The sequence below is a fragment of the Cryptomeria japonica genome, chromosome 9 (genome assembly GCF_030272615.1).
Source record: "Cryptomeria japonica chromosome 9, Sugi_1.0, whole genome shotgun sequence".
NCBI classification, from domain to species: domain Eukaryota; kingdom Viridiplantae; phylum Streptophyta; class Pinopsida; order Cupressales; family Cupressaceae; genus Cryptomeria; species Cryptomeria japonica.
This window is the reverse complement of record NC_081413.1, coordinates 222,534,917-222,552,148: the sequence shown is the minus strand read 5'-3', so window position 1 is coordinate 222,552,148 and position 17,232 is coordinate 222,534,917. Positions and strand designations below refer to the sequence as shown.

Genomic DNA, 17,232 nt, shown 5'->3' with positions numbered 1-17,232 from the left:
CAATTCGTCACTCTATGTGGGTAGCCAATATAGTGCCTGTGAGGAAAAAGAATGGGGAAATTCGGATTTATGTAGATTTCACAATCTGAATCAGGCAAGTCTTAAGGATAACTATGCTTTACCCAATATGGATCATATTTTGCATATAGTAACTAGGTCAGAAATGATGACAATGTTAGACGGTTTTTATGGTTACAATCATATTAGTGTTGCAGAGAATGAACAGCACAAGACAACATTCATCACTCCATGGGGAACATTTGCATATAATCGTATGCCATTTGGTTTGATAAATTCTAGAGCAACTTTTCAAAGGGCCATGGATTCTTCTTTTAGGGATTTTTGTGACAGAATTATTGTTGTTTACCTAGATGACTTGATAGTGTTTTCTAAAGATAGGAAGAATCATCTCAAAGATCTGAGGGCAATTCTGCAACATTGTCGAGAGCATGGTATCTCCTTGAACCCAAAGAAGTCAGTTTTCTGTGTAACTGAGGGCAAATTGTTGGGGCATATCATTTCAAAAGAAGGTGTCAAGATTGATCCTAAGAGAGTCAATGCAATTCAACATCTCAACTTACCTTCAAATCAGATTGGAGTAAGGTCTTTCTTTGGCTAGGTGAATTTCCTAAGATGATTTGTACCTAAATTTGAAGAAACTACCAAGCATATCATCAGCTTGTTGAGCGAAAGGTATCCTTTCAAATGGACTAAAGAAGCCAAAGAAGCTTTTGAAAGAATCAAGAGTTCAGTTGCCAATGCGCCAACTTTGATCAACCCAGATTTTAAAAAGGACTTTGTTATATACTTTTATGCCTTAGAACATACAATGTCAGGAATATTGTTACAGGTAGATGAATTTGGGATTGAAGCACCTATAGCATTCATGAGTGTTCCTCTCAAGAAGCATGAGCTTAAGTATTCGCTCTTAGAGAAGCAAGCCTTCATTGTGGTTAAAGCTGTCAAACAATTTTGGTATTATATTTTGCACTCTCATTCTGTGATTTTTGTTCCAGATTCTGCATTGAAAAGCATTTTAACTCAACAAGAAGCAGACTCAATAAAACAACAACATGGGTAACTAAAATTTAGGAATATGATCTAGATATTCGTCCTACAAAGATGGTTAAAGTACAAGGCTTATGCAAATTAATAGCAGAAAATAAGATGGAAACAAAAAAAGAGCCACCATTGACCTTGTTTATTGGATTGCAAGATACGTGGTTTTCTAATGTAGCCTACTATTTGATTTATAGCAGTCACCCAAGTCATTTATTAGCTAAAGAGTAAAGGAATCTCAATTTAAAGGCAACTAAGTATGTTATTTGGAAAGATGTTTTGTACAAAAAGGGTTTGAATGGTACCTATTTAAGGTGTGTGGATAAGCCTCAATAGCAAAAGCTTCTAGAAGTTTATCATGGTGAAGCCTGCAGTGGACATTTCTCATCCTCTGTGACTGCTTTTAAGATTTTAAGAAATTGCTTTTATTGGCCTGGTATGTTTTGGGATGCATATGCTTATGTTAAGGGATGTGAAAAATGTCAACTCTTTTTTGAGAAACCACATTTAGCTGCTCTACCTTTAAGGCCTATGGTAGTAGATGAACCCTTCAAACAATGGGGTATTGATTTCATTGGGCCAATAAATCCTCATTCCAGTGCGGGTCATATGTACATTTTGACAACAATGGATTATTTTACTAAGTGGGTGGAGGTTGTTCCCACTAAGAAGGTGAACTCAGAGGTCGTATGTAATTTTCTCAAAGATTGCATTTTGGTCCATTTTGGGGTCCCTTAGAAGATTGTTGCGGATAATGCATCATATTTCTCCTCTAAAGAACTAACTATGTTCTTCTATGAACATCAAATTACTCTCTCACACTACTCCGATTACTTTCCACAAGGAAATGGATTGGCAGAATCGAGCAACAAGAACCTGGTAGCAATCATGAAGAAGTTAGTTGATGATAATGCCCAGAACTGGCATAAAAAGGTCTATGAAGCCCTTTGGGTGGATAGAATTACCCCTAAAAGAGCCATTGGAATTGCACCTATTGAGCTAGTGTATGGGATTGGTGCAAAAGTTTCTTTACCTTTGGAATTGTTAGTGGCTAGGCTTCAAACTATAATTGAGGATTGCTTTTTCCAGAATACTCTAGAGAAGAGGGTTGTGTATCTGATGAAGTTGGAAGAAGAGAGAGAAATGTTAGTGGATAGAATATATGAGCATCAAAACAGGTTGAAGAAGATTTTTGATATGAGGGCCCAACCAAGAGATTTTCTTGAAGGGGATGAAGTACTATTGTGGGATAAGAGAAGGGAACCAAAGGGTGCCCATGGAAAATTTGATTCACTGTGGAAAGGTTCGTTCAAGATCCATGAAGTAGTAGGACCGAATGCATTAAGACTAAGTTATTCTGATGGAGCAGTTATGCCTTACACCTATAATGAGTAGGACCTCAAGCTCTACAAAATTTGAAATCCGTGGTAAAGAGTCCTTGTACATAGTAGCTTAGTTGTTGTTTTGGTGTCTATTTGGTGTGAGTCCTCTTTTGTCTCCCCTTCTATTTTTGGTTGTGCGAAACTAGAGATTTAGAGTTCTTTGCATTTTTCAAAAAATACAATCCCCAGTCAGAGCCAATGTTACCTCATCATTCATCCTTCATAGCAGGAGTAAGTCACCTTATAAAATTTTATTTGAAGTCCTTATCTTTCTAGAAATTCCTCAGTTCGATCCCTAATCCATTTGTAAATTGTCTTTTAATCTGTAATGCCAAGTTTTAATGATCGGTTTGAACCCCGTGAACTCATTGAACCTTTTTGAAGCAAGTTCATAATGTTCATTTAGGTTCCGCAGGTTCTAAGGTGTCTAGAAGGTTTTCATACTAACATTCACTCAAAGTGTTTTGCAACGGTTCTTTTTTATGGTCGTGTTCAGTGATGTGTTATATCATCTTTCTCCAGGCTGTGAACTCTTTGAACCCAGTTCAAATGGTTTGGTGGTGTTCACCATGTTCAACGCGGTTCAAAAGGTCAACAACACTTAACAAAGTTAATCTTTTCAGAAGATAATTTTCTTCGCATGGTGTACGCCTTGAACTACTTGAACTCTCATGAAGTCAGTTCAAATTGTTCATGCGTGTTCAAATAAGGTGGGTCCCATGAGCTAAAAGACATGATGGTACACTTATTGACAAGTATGATGAAAATTGAACCATATCTTGGGTGACGTCAATTGGTTGAGTTTTCGAGGTAAGTAATCATTTTTGGGAATTAGCGGTTACTCCAAAAATGCCACCATGCATTCAATTCATGCGTGTGATGTCCAATCCGAATGCTCAGTATATTTGAACTGACAATTGGAATTAATGCACTTAATAAGTTCATATCACTACTTTTTCTATAAGGTATGAAATGATTAGTTTTCTGAAAACTTGTTCCTCATTGCTGCGAAGTTATTTTTCTTGGATAGAAGGTTTGTTTGCTGGTAGTTGTCTGATTGCTCTCAACTGTGAAGGTAAGTTTGTTTCCTATCCTCTCCAGTGATTTTTACCTACTTTTCCTCTCTTGTAATAAGATTTTTTGGGAAAATAAGGCTTGTTATTTAAGAATTATGAAGTCCACATTACACCTTTTCGGGAACATTTTTAGTCTTGCATGTACAAAGCTGATAGTCAGTGATACAGACTTAAAAGGGGAAAATCTGGAAGTTTTAAAGGAAAGGGTCTTCAAGGGAATTGACAGTTCCTTTGGTTTAGAAATTCTAAGTAGTGGTCTCATAGAAGTGGCAGCATTCCCCCTAGCTATCCCTTGCCCAGAACTAGTTAGAGAGTGTATTTCTAGATATGATCCAATTTCTCAGACCATCAAAAGAGATAATGGTGAAACCCTCCTTGCCATTAATCGTGAAGTTATTTCCTCTATTTTCAAACTACCTGATTATCAGTTCTCAAACTTTTCTCTTGTCCAATCAATTACTGAGTTTAACAAGGACATAACTGGGCACCAGAATAATGTAGCGAAATATTGGTTGAAGGTTTGCCAAAGGGGTGGCTCCAGGTTACCCAAGAATCCCAACAAGAACCATATGCTTCCCCACATTCATGATGTCATGTTACTATTGTATTGAGTAAGAGGATCGATAAAGGCCTATAGTTTTGATGATTGGATTTATTGCTATGTACAACTGGTGCTGGAGGGAAAGCAGTATCTCAATTGGGCAGAGCTGATTGTCGATTCCATGAGGGAACAACTGAGTATGGCCAAACAATTCAAGTAGAATTTCTTCATGTCCATATATTTGATATATTGCTTGGCATGTGTTAAGGAGATGGTGGGAATACCTAGGCATCTCACCGAGGGGGAGGTTTTTGTGTATGATTTTTACCCTATGTTATAAAAGGATAATGTTTTCCAAGACTTTAGGAGAATACATAATGCCTTCCTAGGAGATTTGTGTTACGAATTAAGGAACATGAAAACCAAGCGGATGTCTAAGGATGCACAGGAATTAGTGAAGAGATTTGGTAGTTTCTTTATTCATTTCCCTCGCTTTTGTTACATAAGAGTAGGCGGTTTTGAGGAAGAGCCTTTCAGGCTTCCTCGCTTTTGTTCGGATTGTTTTGTTTTGGTTGAGATCTGTAGGCAGTTGGCAATTGTGATTAAAAAAGCACAACCTTGGGATAAATGGGAGGATCATTTTCCTATTCAGTTGGGTATTTTATCCTACAGTTCAATGTCAGATGCTTTAAGCATTGGAGCCAACTTGAAAAACTTCTATTTTCCACCGTACCATGAAAGAAAAGGCTTTGACAATAAAGGTTTCTCACGAAGTCTCAGTCTGATGCTATACCTCCCAATTCCACACCTAGAGGGCTTCTAGGAAGATTGCAATGATGAGCTTGAGGTATTCAAGAGGGAAAACATGAGAATGGTGTTGGAACAAGTAATTTCACTACAGGTGAAACTTGACATAAGTGGGCTTGAAGAAGATTATCTAGAGATTTTTGAACCCGAATACTTAGACCAAGCTGAAATCGAACTATCTTGCATCAACTAGGATGTGGAAGAAGAGGATGACATACAACTTAAAACAAAAGGGGTTTTGGAAAGAACCGCAGAATAGGTTGGCAAGAAGAGAGCAATGAGATTAGGGGCGAAGACTAACTCCATGAGAAATAGTTAGGTTACTCTACGTTCACCAAAGCATTTTTCTAATCCCACTTCTATGTTTGTTCATGTAGGTAAGGATAAAAAGTCATCTCACATTAGGCACAAGCCCAGTCTGGCTCTGGAATTCTCTGCTCCTCGACATAGTAGGTCACGAAGTGCAACGCAAAAGAGAATGGACTAGACCAAAGATACAGAAGCAAAGGAAAAAATTCTTGATGCTCAGATATTTGAAGTCGAGGAACTTGATAGTGACACTGTCAACACCATGGATTCTCAGGCAGTTACTATAGCCATGATGCCACCCCCTAAGGTGATCGGAGGAACAACCAGTTCGAGTGAAACTCCTAAGTGGCTAACCACTTCAGTAAGCAAAAAATGGAGTTTCATTCCTGTGACCATCCCAATTTAGGACATGGTGGTTAAGTACACAAAGAAGGGCCCCAAGCAAATGAAGTTGAAAACAACTGCCAGATTGGATAATGATGAAGGAACTAGAAACTGGGTTGCTGAGATTGCTTCTTACAAGCCCAAAGATGAAGATAAGGAGGTAAATGCCGAGGACTTTGTGATCAGAAAGGTGGAGCTCAGGAATATGAGTAGGGATTCAGATAATCACTTCTTCTAAGTATCAGGTAAGAAGATGCTCACCAGATCGAAAAAAGATGGGCAGGAGAAAAGAGAGCTTAAGTGGCATATCAAAATTCTTGCTCAATTCATTGATAGTATCGCCTACTTTGGAGCACTTCCCATATCCCATGCCACAGAAATCTTTGACCCCACTTCACCAGATAATAAAAAGCTAATGAGCTAGGTTCAATGAGCTAAAAGCATTGTGGGGGCTATGGAGAAATGGATTAAAGGAGTAATTAAGGATGATGAAAAGTATATCACAAGCTCCAGGAAGTTAGGCGATGAGATGCAGAGCCTCATTGCAGAGATTCAGAACTAGATTTTGCCATGGGAAAAAGAAGAACATAAATGGGAGAATGTCTTGCCAATGCTAACCAAAATAGAAGAGTATGAAGTGACCAGATTTTTGACAGAACATTCAATCAAGTTGGTGACCGATGAGTGCCAACTCTTCATATTGAAAAAGACCATAATGTGGCGGGTACTCATATTCAAGTCTATGATTTTTGATCCTAGGACTTTTGTTTATGAACTTCAAGACCTCCAATACAGCTTGGTGAATGATAGCAAAGTTGTTAATCCAGACCACAATTGGCAGCTAGGGATTTGTGGACTAAACACACAGGACGCGATAAAGGCTTTTAGGCTATACATGGAGAAAATTAAAGCTAAAGGCAATTTCACCCCTGAAGATATAACTCAAGTCACTCAGATCGAGTCCATGAAATTTATCGGTAATGATCCATTACCGAAGCATGTCGAGAAAATGGTGAAGCACAGAAGGGACAAAGAAGCCACAAAGGCAGAAATCAATGCTATAAATAATTCGAGCAAATCTATAATCTAGGAGCTTGCAACCACCCACGATGCCCAAGAAAGTGGAGGAGAAGATGGTGATGGAAAAGGACCATAACATATTGATAATACTCTATTTTTATTTTATGTATTTTTCATAATCTTGCGAATGACTTCGGGACATCTGTCCCAAATATACTCTATTGGTTTTCATAACTGATTCGGAGGAGGTCGAGTTTTTAGGGAAACCTCCTCTATTCTAAAGACTATTATAAATTAGATTAAGATGGATGTAGAAGGGGTTAGAATAGTTTACTTTTTTTTTCTGGTTTTTAGAAGTTCTGTTTTGTTGAAATAAGTCATCAGACTTTAAAAATCTAAAATTGGAAAGGATTTATACATGTATTGTTGTGTCTTTGTCACATAAAATACATATATATAAAAGATCATATTGTGTTTGGGAGAAGGAAAACCTTTGAGTTTTGAATTTGTGTAGTGATATTTCTTTGCATATATTAATCTAATCAAATGACAATGATTCCCTTTCTGATGGAAAATATTGTTATTATTCTGGGATTCCTTCCTATGTAATTTTTAAAGATATTTGCTTGAAAAGAGATTTTATTTCTCTTATCTATTTTTATGGGTCGTTGAGTTGGTGTTCTGAACTTTTTTTCAATCATTTTCATTTCTCATATTGAAGCATTTTTAAGAATAGTTTTTCTCTAACATATGTGTAAATCATTAGCCTCTCATCTAAGAATGAAGTAGGTAGCCTTATGTGCTTTTAGGTTAAAAGTATACCAGTTTAATTTAGTTAGATTATTCCCTAAATAACTAATGGAGGGAGCTATACCTATAAAAAATTCAGAGGGAAGTGGTGTATATCACACTTACCCAACTGTTTAGCTGAACTTTTTTTTTTTAAGGAAGGCGATAGAGTTTGAAATCATTTAATTTGAAGAAAGGCCAAAATTTGTTCACTAACATGGTCCAAAGAGACAAGATTGGTATGTACCCAAATTCCATGGTTACTGTCACTTGTGTACTAATTTTAGACATAGAATTGATAATTGTAGTTTAATGCATAAAACCGTTCATAGTTTTGAAGTTAGAAATCTATTTTCTACACTCCGGGAAATGAATGTTATTTGTTATCAATGTAATGGGTTTGGTCATAGGAGTTATGAATGTAGGAGAGGTCAGTCGGTATCCTACAATAGTTTTTTAACTTCATCTTTCAATGTCAATATGAAATGCTATCATTGTCAAAATGTTGGCAACATTGCAAAGCATTGAAAACTCAGAATAACTAAGAAAAAGAGGTTAGTACTAGATCAGAAACCAGAAGCAAAACTAGAGCAGAAAGGTGTTGCAGGAAATGAGAAGGAAGCCAAATGGTTTTGGGTAGAAAAGGATAAGAATAAGGTCGAGTCAAGTCTAATTGTCTAGACTGTGCTACATGTAGGAACAACAAATTTATGGGTAGCTGACTATGGCTATTCCAATCACATGAACGAAGACAAAAAGAAGTTCATCAAGTTTGAAGATTTGAATGGAGGTTCAGTGAGGTTTAGAGACAACTCTTTCATCAAGATAAAAGGCAAAGGTACTCTAAAAATAGATGGGAATTTGAAGGCTTGTGGTGTATACTATGTGGAAGGCCTAAAAATTAATTTGCTAAGTGTGAGTCAAATGTGTGAGAAAGGATACAAGTTCACTTTTGACTCTACCAATTGTTAGATAAGAAAGGAGAGTACTAGAAAAATTATTGCAGAAGGAAAAATCATAGATGGAAATGTATGCAACCTCAAAGAATGCTTCGAATCCTAAATATTGATGGGACAAGTAGATGAGAGATGGATGTGGCACAAAATATTAGGCCATATAAACTTTTATAATCTGGTTAAGGTGAGAAAGAAAGGCTATGTAAGGGATATACCACAGATCACCAAACTGGCAAGACCCTTTTTTGATGAATGTCTAAGAGGTAAGCAGACTAAGGTGATCTTCAAGACCAAAGAACATAATACCTCAAGGCCCTTAGAACTTGTGCATACTAATCTGTTTGGACCAACTAGAATAAGAGCTTTAGCCGGTGAAAGATACTTTATGTTGTTCATTGATGATATTTCAAGAATGACATGGGTTACCTTTCTATGTGACAAATCACAAGCATATGAGAGGTTTGAAATCTTTCAGAAGATGGTTGAGAAGGAAAGTGGATGTAAGATGAAGTGTTTGAGATCTGACCAGGGTGTTGACTTCACATCATATGAGTTTGAATACTAGTATGAGAGACATGGAATCAGAAGACAATATTCAGCTCCAAGGACACCACAAGAAAATGGTGTTGTAGAAAGGAAAAACTGAACTATCAAGGAGATGGAGAGAACTATGTTGAATGAAGCAAACATACCAGATACATACTGGAAAGGAGTAGTCCAAACTATTGTATATACATTGAACCAAATTTAGTTGAGAGGAAGTAGCAGAATGACACCTTATGAATTGTGGTATGATCGGAAGACATAAGTCTAATACTTCAAAATGTTTAGAAGTAAATGCTTCATCAAACAGATGAAGATGGTTTAGGTGGTTTTTACTGTAGGAGTGATCAAGGTATTTTCTTGGGTTACTCAAATCATATTAAGGCCTATAGATGTTACCACAAAAGACTGAGAAGTCATTGAGAGTGTGCATGTAAGAGTTGTTGAAGACTTACCTAAAGGCAGACAAACACAAGTAAACTGATATGATCACTCATGTGATGAAGATGAGGTACAATTAGAAAGTGAACAAGAAGAGGCACCCAACAAGACCCCTAATAGATATGTGCAGAAAAATCACCTAGAAGAGTAGATTATAGGAAATAAATATGATAGTGTGCAGAATAGAAGAGGGCTTGCATGGAGCAATGAACAAGTGAATTTCACCTCATGACTAAAATAGAACCCAAAACATTTAATGAGGCTAGCAAAAATGAGAAATGGATGGATGCAATGGAAGAAAAGTTGTAGTAGATTGAAAAGAACAAGACTTGGGAACTTTAGTTCCTAGACCAATAGATAAAAATGTCATTGGTACTAAACGGGTCTATCAGACTAAGATGATTGTAGAAGGTAAGATCATCAGGTATAAACCAATATTAGTGTGCAAAGGGTATATCAAATCGACATTAAATATTCCTTCTTTAATGGTAATTTGGATGAAGAAGTCTACATAGAACAACCAAAAGGTTTTCTACTGCATGATGATGAAAATTTTGTGCGCCGATTGAAAAAGGCATTGTATGGTTTGAACCAAGCTCCAAGAGCATGGTATTCAAGGTTAGATAAGTATCTATGGGAGCAAGGTTTCTGAAAGGGAAATGCAGATAGTAATCTGTACATCAAAGAAGATGGACATCACATGATTAGTGTTGTTTTGTATGTGGATTATATAATATTTGGAGGCAACAAGGATACCTTGTGTAAAGATTTTGCTGATTAGATGCAATCAGAGTTTGAGATGTCAATGCTTGGATAGTTGTCATATTTTCTTGGTTTGCAGATTTCACAACAAGATAAAGGAATATTTATCTCTCAAATCAAGTATGTCAGAGATATGTTGAAGAAGTTTTAGATGGAGGACAACAAACTAGTTAGTACCCCTATGGTGACCAGATGCAAGTTCAGCAAGGTTGATGAGTCACTCTAAGTGGATCAGACCTTGCATAGATCCATGATTGGTAGTCAGTTGTATCTTACTGCCTCAAGAATGGATATAGTGGAGGCAGTATATATATGGTGGCAAGATTTCAAGCTGCACCTGAATAGTCACATGTGAGTGTAGTCACAAGGATCTTCAATTACCTACAAGGAACACTTAATTATGGCTTATGGTATCCAAAAAAATGAGATTTCACTTTACAGGCCTATATTGATGCTGATTGGGTAGGATGCATTGATGACCAAAAGAGAAAAAGTGGTGGAACATTTTTTTTAGGTAACCAGTTGGTTTCATGGCACAACAAGAAGTAGGATAGAATCTCCTTATCTACTGTTGAGGTAGAATATATTACTATTTCTACATGTTATTCTCAGGTATTATGAATGAAATAGACCCTGAATGACATTTAGGTAGAAATATCTGACCTTATTCCTATCCTATGTGATAACTCAAGTACAATCAACATTTCAATGAATCTGCTATGCACTCAAGGACAAAGCATATTTCCATCAAATACCATTTTCTTAGGGATAAGGTTGCAGAGAAAAAAGTAAAGGTAGAATATGTCCCTACAAGTGAACAAATTGCTGATATCTTCGAAAAACCTCTACTGGCAAACACATTTGAGTGTCTAAGACACAAGTTAGGAGTAGTCCCACTATCTTTCTGCACTTAAATGTGTATGGAGATCTATGGTTCAGGGGGAGTTCATAGCTATACATCTTTTGACTTCTGGACCATATGTTGTACACAGGGGGAGACCAAATGTGTGTGTTGTAGTACAAGTAGCTATGGGATTGGATGTAAAGACCATTGTTAATTCTAGAAGATCTTCTACTTGATGTTAGTATCACACTCAGAGAAATATTATGCACCACCGACAGGTTTGAGACTTTGGGAGTTGTCTATTCTATTTATCTATCTACAAAAATTGCAATCAGCTTGACGGGGAGAGTGAACCAGTGTTAGGTTGGTGTCTGAGCCCTTTGTTAGTATTGTCAGAGGGGGAGAAAGAGTATAGTTGTGTATGTGAGTTGACATTGACTGTTGACATCAATTCCAAAGTGGGAGATTATTGGTATTATGTTGTCATTAATGTTAACTAGCAAGTTGATGTTATCAATATGCAAGTAGGAGTATTGCAGATTGTTCGCATGTTGATGTCAACCAATAAGCAAGTAAACCAAAAAATTGAAGGATCCAGATAAGAAGATGAAAGGATCTGAATTATTTTCTGTTCTCACAAAAAGGTTGAGGACTGCCACTGATAAATGATAACATGTTGTAACCAGCAAAAGAGAGAAGTGTACGATATGAAGGTTAATCGGTTAGTGTATACCGGTAGTATGTTTGGTAGGTGATCGAGTTTGAACCGACACAGTCAAGTGAGTTGGATGCTAATAGAGATGTCACGTGGACTCCAGGTGGCGAACATGTAGTGGTAGGTGAATCGTGAATCATCAAGGTAGTTATCGACTAGGTCCTATTAAATGAAGACTAGGAAATCACATATTGATTGCAGAGGATGGTAGCTCAAAGTAGATCGAAAGGCAGAGATCTTATTTTTTGATATTATGATCAGTGCATGATATCTGATCATCTTTTTGGTCTGGAGAAGGAACCAACTAGATTATTTATTGTGATTGACAAAATCAAGACCGATGAATAGGCTCCAATTTGCTAAATATAGTAAATGTTCATTGGAAGAATAAAAAATAAGGAGAATTATTTTTGTTGAACTATTGCAGGTTATCAATTCAAGAAGAAGAAATTTGATTTGATACAGATCATGGTCAGTGAAGAAAACCCTAGGTGCATAAAGTTTGACTTTTTGTTTTGGTGGGAAAGCATGTGTATAAATGTGTAGATCAAAGACTTAAGCAGATGAGGATCTATGATGAGAAAGAATGATCATGCTAGAGGAGAGTTGATCAGTTTGAGTGTTGATAAAAACATATTGAAGTGATTGAGTGATAGAGGAAGAATCGGAAAGAAGGGTTTAACTGACAAGGTTTAATGTAACTGGTAAACTGTTATAGAGCATAATAGTCCATCAAACTGATAGATATTGAACCCATAAGGTAGATGCAAAGAGTGGAGGAGAGAAAAGAGAGTGTGAGGTGAGATCCAGCAAGGTAGAAGCTGAGTTGAGGAGAATTTAGACAAAGAGAACTAAGATCCAGTAGAGAAGAACCAGTGTGATAGAAAATAATTCATCTGGTAGAGTGATTAGGTTGCAAAGGTTACAATGCTCAGTTGTAAAAGGGTGCTTTTCATTGTATTGATTTTATATCTCATTGTCTTTCACTGAGTGGGTACTTAGTGTAGGGGTTGGTTATCCTTGAGTTGATGCTCATAATAGATTAGGGGTTGGTGCTCCTTTGGGTGGGTGCCCATAAATTATTAGGGGTTGGTGCCCTAAAACATTGTAAAATTTTTATTTCATTGTAAGGCTGGATTGAATAGTAGAACTCCAGTAGCATTTCTCACTGACATTTTTCCCACATTGGGTTTTCCTCATATATCTAGTGTTATGTGATGTGTTCTTGTGTGTGGTTTCTTATTAGTGCTTTTATTATCCTACCAGTTCCACAAAATCTTTGAATTTTTTATAATCACTGATTCACCCCCCCCCCTTTCTTACTGATATCTTGTGTTCTACACAACTCTGCCATCTAAATAACAAATGACCTACAAATATGATAATTTTTAATATAAAAATAATATAGACATTATATTAAAATTCATAACACACAATCTTTACATACCAAAGGAATGCAACACATTCTTCCACTATCACATTAAGTTTTTTTCCTACTTAAATATAATTTTCTACATATTGAAAGATCTATTATACCATCCTTTTAAAAATACTTCAACAAAACCAGAATAGATAAATACTCTTTCCTATGTATTGAAACTTCTACTACATCATCCTTACATTGACATTAATGACAACACAAGATAGATTGACATCAATGACAAAACAAGGCATGTTGAGATTAGTGAAACACAATATAATAACTCAAGTTACCAACATTCTTCCCCTTTGTTATTGATAGCAACACTTGTGTACCACCAATGGTAAAGATAACTAAACTCATATTGTATACCTCTCTCCCTTTGACATAAAAAACAAAGGGCACTATATTGAATTCTCTCCCCCTTTTACAACAAAGTCAACAAGTGTAGATTTGAATAGCCCTTTTTTCTTTTGAAATTCTTTTTACCATTAAATACATCACAACATATTATATCCTTACTCAAATTATATCTCACCCTTCAAGAAATATCTCAAATGACTACAATACTTCATCTAACAAGGATATCTTTCTTCTATATATATCTATTCTCCCGAGGGCAACAATAACATCAATCTAGAAAGAAAAAACAAAGCCCAAATATATCCCCCTATATAGATGCACCACTCCTTATACTATTTTCGTCATCTATATTTCTCTCATCTCATATTTCATGAACCAATCCTTATACTATTTTTGTCATCTATATTTATCTCATCTCATATTTCTCATCTCTTCTTGAATGTTTTAGAGTCATTCAAGCCACATTGTTTGGAGTAATTACTTAATTTGTCATATTTCCATTATCAAAATTTTCTTCTAGACTTGCCCCACCATAACAACTTCTAGGAGCCCAATATCTTGCTAATTTCACCAAATCATCCATTAATATGCATGATCAATCCTCTATAGACTTTCACACATGAATGTTTAACAAGTTTGGGCATTGGGTTGGGATATGGGGATACCCTGAGTTACCAAAAAACAACAACACAAAACTCAAAAAATGATAACTCCACTTGCCAATGAAATCATCACCTAAAAACTGGACTAAAACATTACATGAGCCATATTAACATGTTCTTACAAGAAACCTTACTATTAAAAATAACAACAACCAACTCTATGATCTAAAACCACAAAGGACCTACAAACTGATAGTGTAATATACAAAGAACATATAAATTATATTAAGATTCATAACACATAATCTTTACATACCAAAGGAATGTAAGACATATTGAAAGTTCTATTATACCAACCTTTTAAGACTACTTCAACAAAACAAGAACAAATAAATAGCCTTTCCCATGTATTGAAACTTCTTCTACACCATCCTTACTTTGAAATTAATCACAACACAAGATAGGTTGACATCAATGACTAAACGAGGAATGAGGAGATCAATGAAACACAACATAATAACTCAAGTTACCAACATTCTTCCCCTTTATCATTGATGGCAACACTTGTCTACCACCAATGGTAAAGATAACTAAACTCAACTTGTATACCACTCTCCCTTTGACATAAAAAATAAAGGGCACTATATTGAATTCTCTCCCCCTTTTACATCAAAGTCAACAAGTGCAGAATTGAAAAGCTCTTTTTTTCTTTTGAAATTCTTTTTCCCATTAAATACATCACAACATATTATAGCCTTACTCAAATTATCTCTCACCCTTCCAGAAATATCTCAAATGACTATAATAATTCATCTAACAAGGATATTTTTTTTCTATATATAGTTTTTGAAAGACTCAATCATATCTATTCTCCTGGGGGCAACAACAACATCAATCTAGAGAGAAAAAATAGAGCCCAAATAGCTCTCCCTATACAGATGCACCACTCCTTATACCATTTTTGTCATCTATATTTCTCTCATCTCATATTTCTTATTTCTTCTTGAATATTCTAGAATCATTCTAACCATATTATTTGGAGTAATTCCTTCATTTCTTATATTTCCATTATCAAAATTTTGTTCTAGACTTGCCCCACCATAGCAGCTTCTAGGACCCCCAATATCTTTATAATTTGACCAAATTATCCATTAATATGCATGATCAATCCTCTATAGACTTTCACATCCTCATCGAGAGAGGGTCCAAATCCATTGTCACTTTTGTCTTCCACCTTTTCTTTGGATTTTCTCACATATGTCATATTCATCTTCTCCTATTGTTTAAGAGCATCAATCCTATTTACCACACCAACAAAGTGATGAAAATAGGGTAGAAAACTAAGAGGGGGTGAATCAATTTTCTCCAAAACTTGCAATAGCATAGTTTTGACAACCCAAATATAGAAGGGCGTGCCAAATATCGATCTCCCCATTGTTGTGGTGGAAGGACAGATCGATCCTTGACACAAAAATGATTTATCTTGGAAAATAATATAGGAGGGCATATCAAATATTGATCTATCTTGATACGTAACAACTATAATTGGATTTCCTCTAATAATTATGAGATCAATGCGATTGTAGGGTTGGTCATCAATCAAGGAACTTTCTTTAATGATTCCTATTCCCATCCACCCAGCAGGTCAGGTGTTCGTAGATTGATTATGCAACTGCAAAGGTGGCACAAGGATGGGCCTAGTTCTAGGGGTTGAGGCTAACGAATCCAAGCATCTTGGAAAGGGAGGTCTATAAATGAGTCAACATGAACAGGTAGATCAAACGGCACCACTGGGCTACTAAGAACAAGTTAAACTCAACTAGATGGGGATTCATATCCCATTCTTAGGTCGGTAGGGGATTCCAGGTAGGTTCATTTGAGAACTGAGGAATTATTTAGTTCTCGAAGAGTTCTCTTTCTTTCCCCACTTTCAAGGGATCAAGTCAAACAACTATGATATAAGTAGGAGGGACAGCTCTGAGTTATCAAGGGCTATGGCCCGGAAAGGCCTAAACTAGATGATTCACTACCAAAAGCAGTAGGTTTGAATGTTTTCTAAGTATAAGAAAGGGAGCTGCAATAATATAAAATTGGGCTGCCCAGCTGCACCCTCGCAACCTCATGGTTCTAATCTACCTCCCATATATATCCCACACATAGGTGCTTCACACCAGTCAGGGGCCAATCTCCTACATACAATGATGCATCCAATCATATTACATCTATATTAGGATGACCCACTTTCATCTCTCTTAGCCTTCTTGTCCTCGAATAGAAAAGACACTCTTATCCTCTCTGGCATAGTTGTTCCATTCAGCTGTTACCAATGGGTGTCAACCTCCGAAAGCAATGAAGAAATCAACTTTAACCTCTTGCCCAGGTGGGTGGTCCCCCTGCTTCAGTAGATTAGTTGATGGGTCAACTTCAAGCTACTGAATCCTTTTCTCCTGATCTTGGGAAGTGTAAGTCTACCTACGAAGATAGAGAAGCCAAATCCATGAATGCAATTTCCCCTTATAAAACTATACTAGCAACTAGGACGAATTCCTTTTAGTTGAGTCACCATTAGTTTGAACCAACACATAAGATAGAAATAAACAAGGCTCCATGATCAAATGTTTTCCTAGGTGGGAGAGTCATTCACTACATGCGTACCGGTATCGGGCTTCTAGTGGAGTTGAGGAAGGAAGGATGGAAGCCCCATAAATGAATGCTTACAGCCTTCTCGCCAACTGGCAAGCTGCCCTTCTTTGATAAACTATATAAACAGGGGGTGAGAGGGCCCAACTTTATAATCTATGAAATGAAGAATGAGAGTTGAGAATGCCTTTTTGAACTCAACCTTGAAAGCTAAGTTGCTAGGAGATCCAACTTTAGCGGGTGGGTGTGAAACTATAGTTTCAGGTGGGAGGAAGATGAAGGGAATGGCACTTAAATTCAAGCTAAGTCCCTCTCTAATCAGTGGAGAGAGTGGATTGGTTCTAGGAAAGTTCCCAACTTTCCCCTCTGATCCTCTCTGGTACATAAGAGCTACGTAGTGAACGAAGGTAGGCCCAATACCGAAAAACTGAAGACCTTTCTTTTTGTCATTCTTCCTCGCCAAGATGTAGAGGGATTGAGGCCCTCGAGTAGCTTATTTTATTTTTTTCATAAGTCCCTCTTTGGCACATAAGAGTCATCATAGTAAGTTGGTATTATGACTAGAAGATTTGGATTCTA

The 17,232-nt window shown here is 36.6% G+C and overlaps 1 protein-coding gene across 1 annotated transcript; it reads left to right on the top strand.

The window, feature by feature from the left end:
• Positions 1 to 1,845: 1,845 nt before the first annotated feature.
• Positions 1,846 to 2,454, top strand: LOC131044505 (uncharacterized). Its single transcript, XM_057977841.1, has one exon. It carries the CDS (start codon positions 1,846 to 1,848, stop codon positions 2,452 to 2,454), a length of 609 nt encoding a protein of 202 aa, XP_057833824.1.
• Positions 2,455 to 17,232: the final 14,778 nt, after the last annotated feature.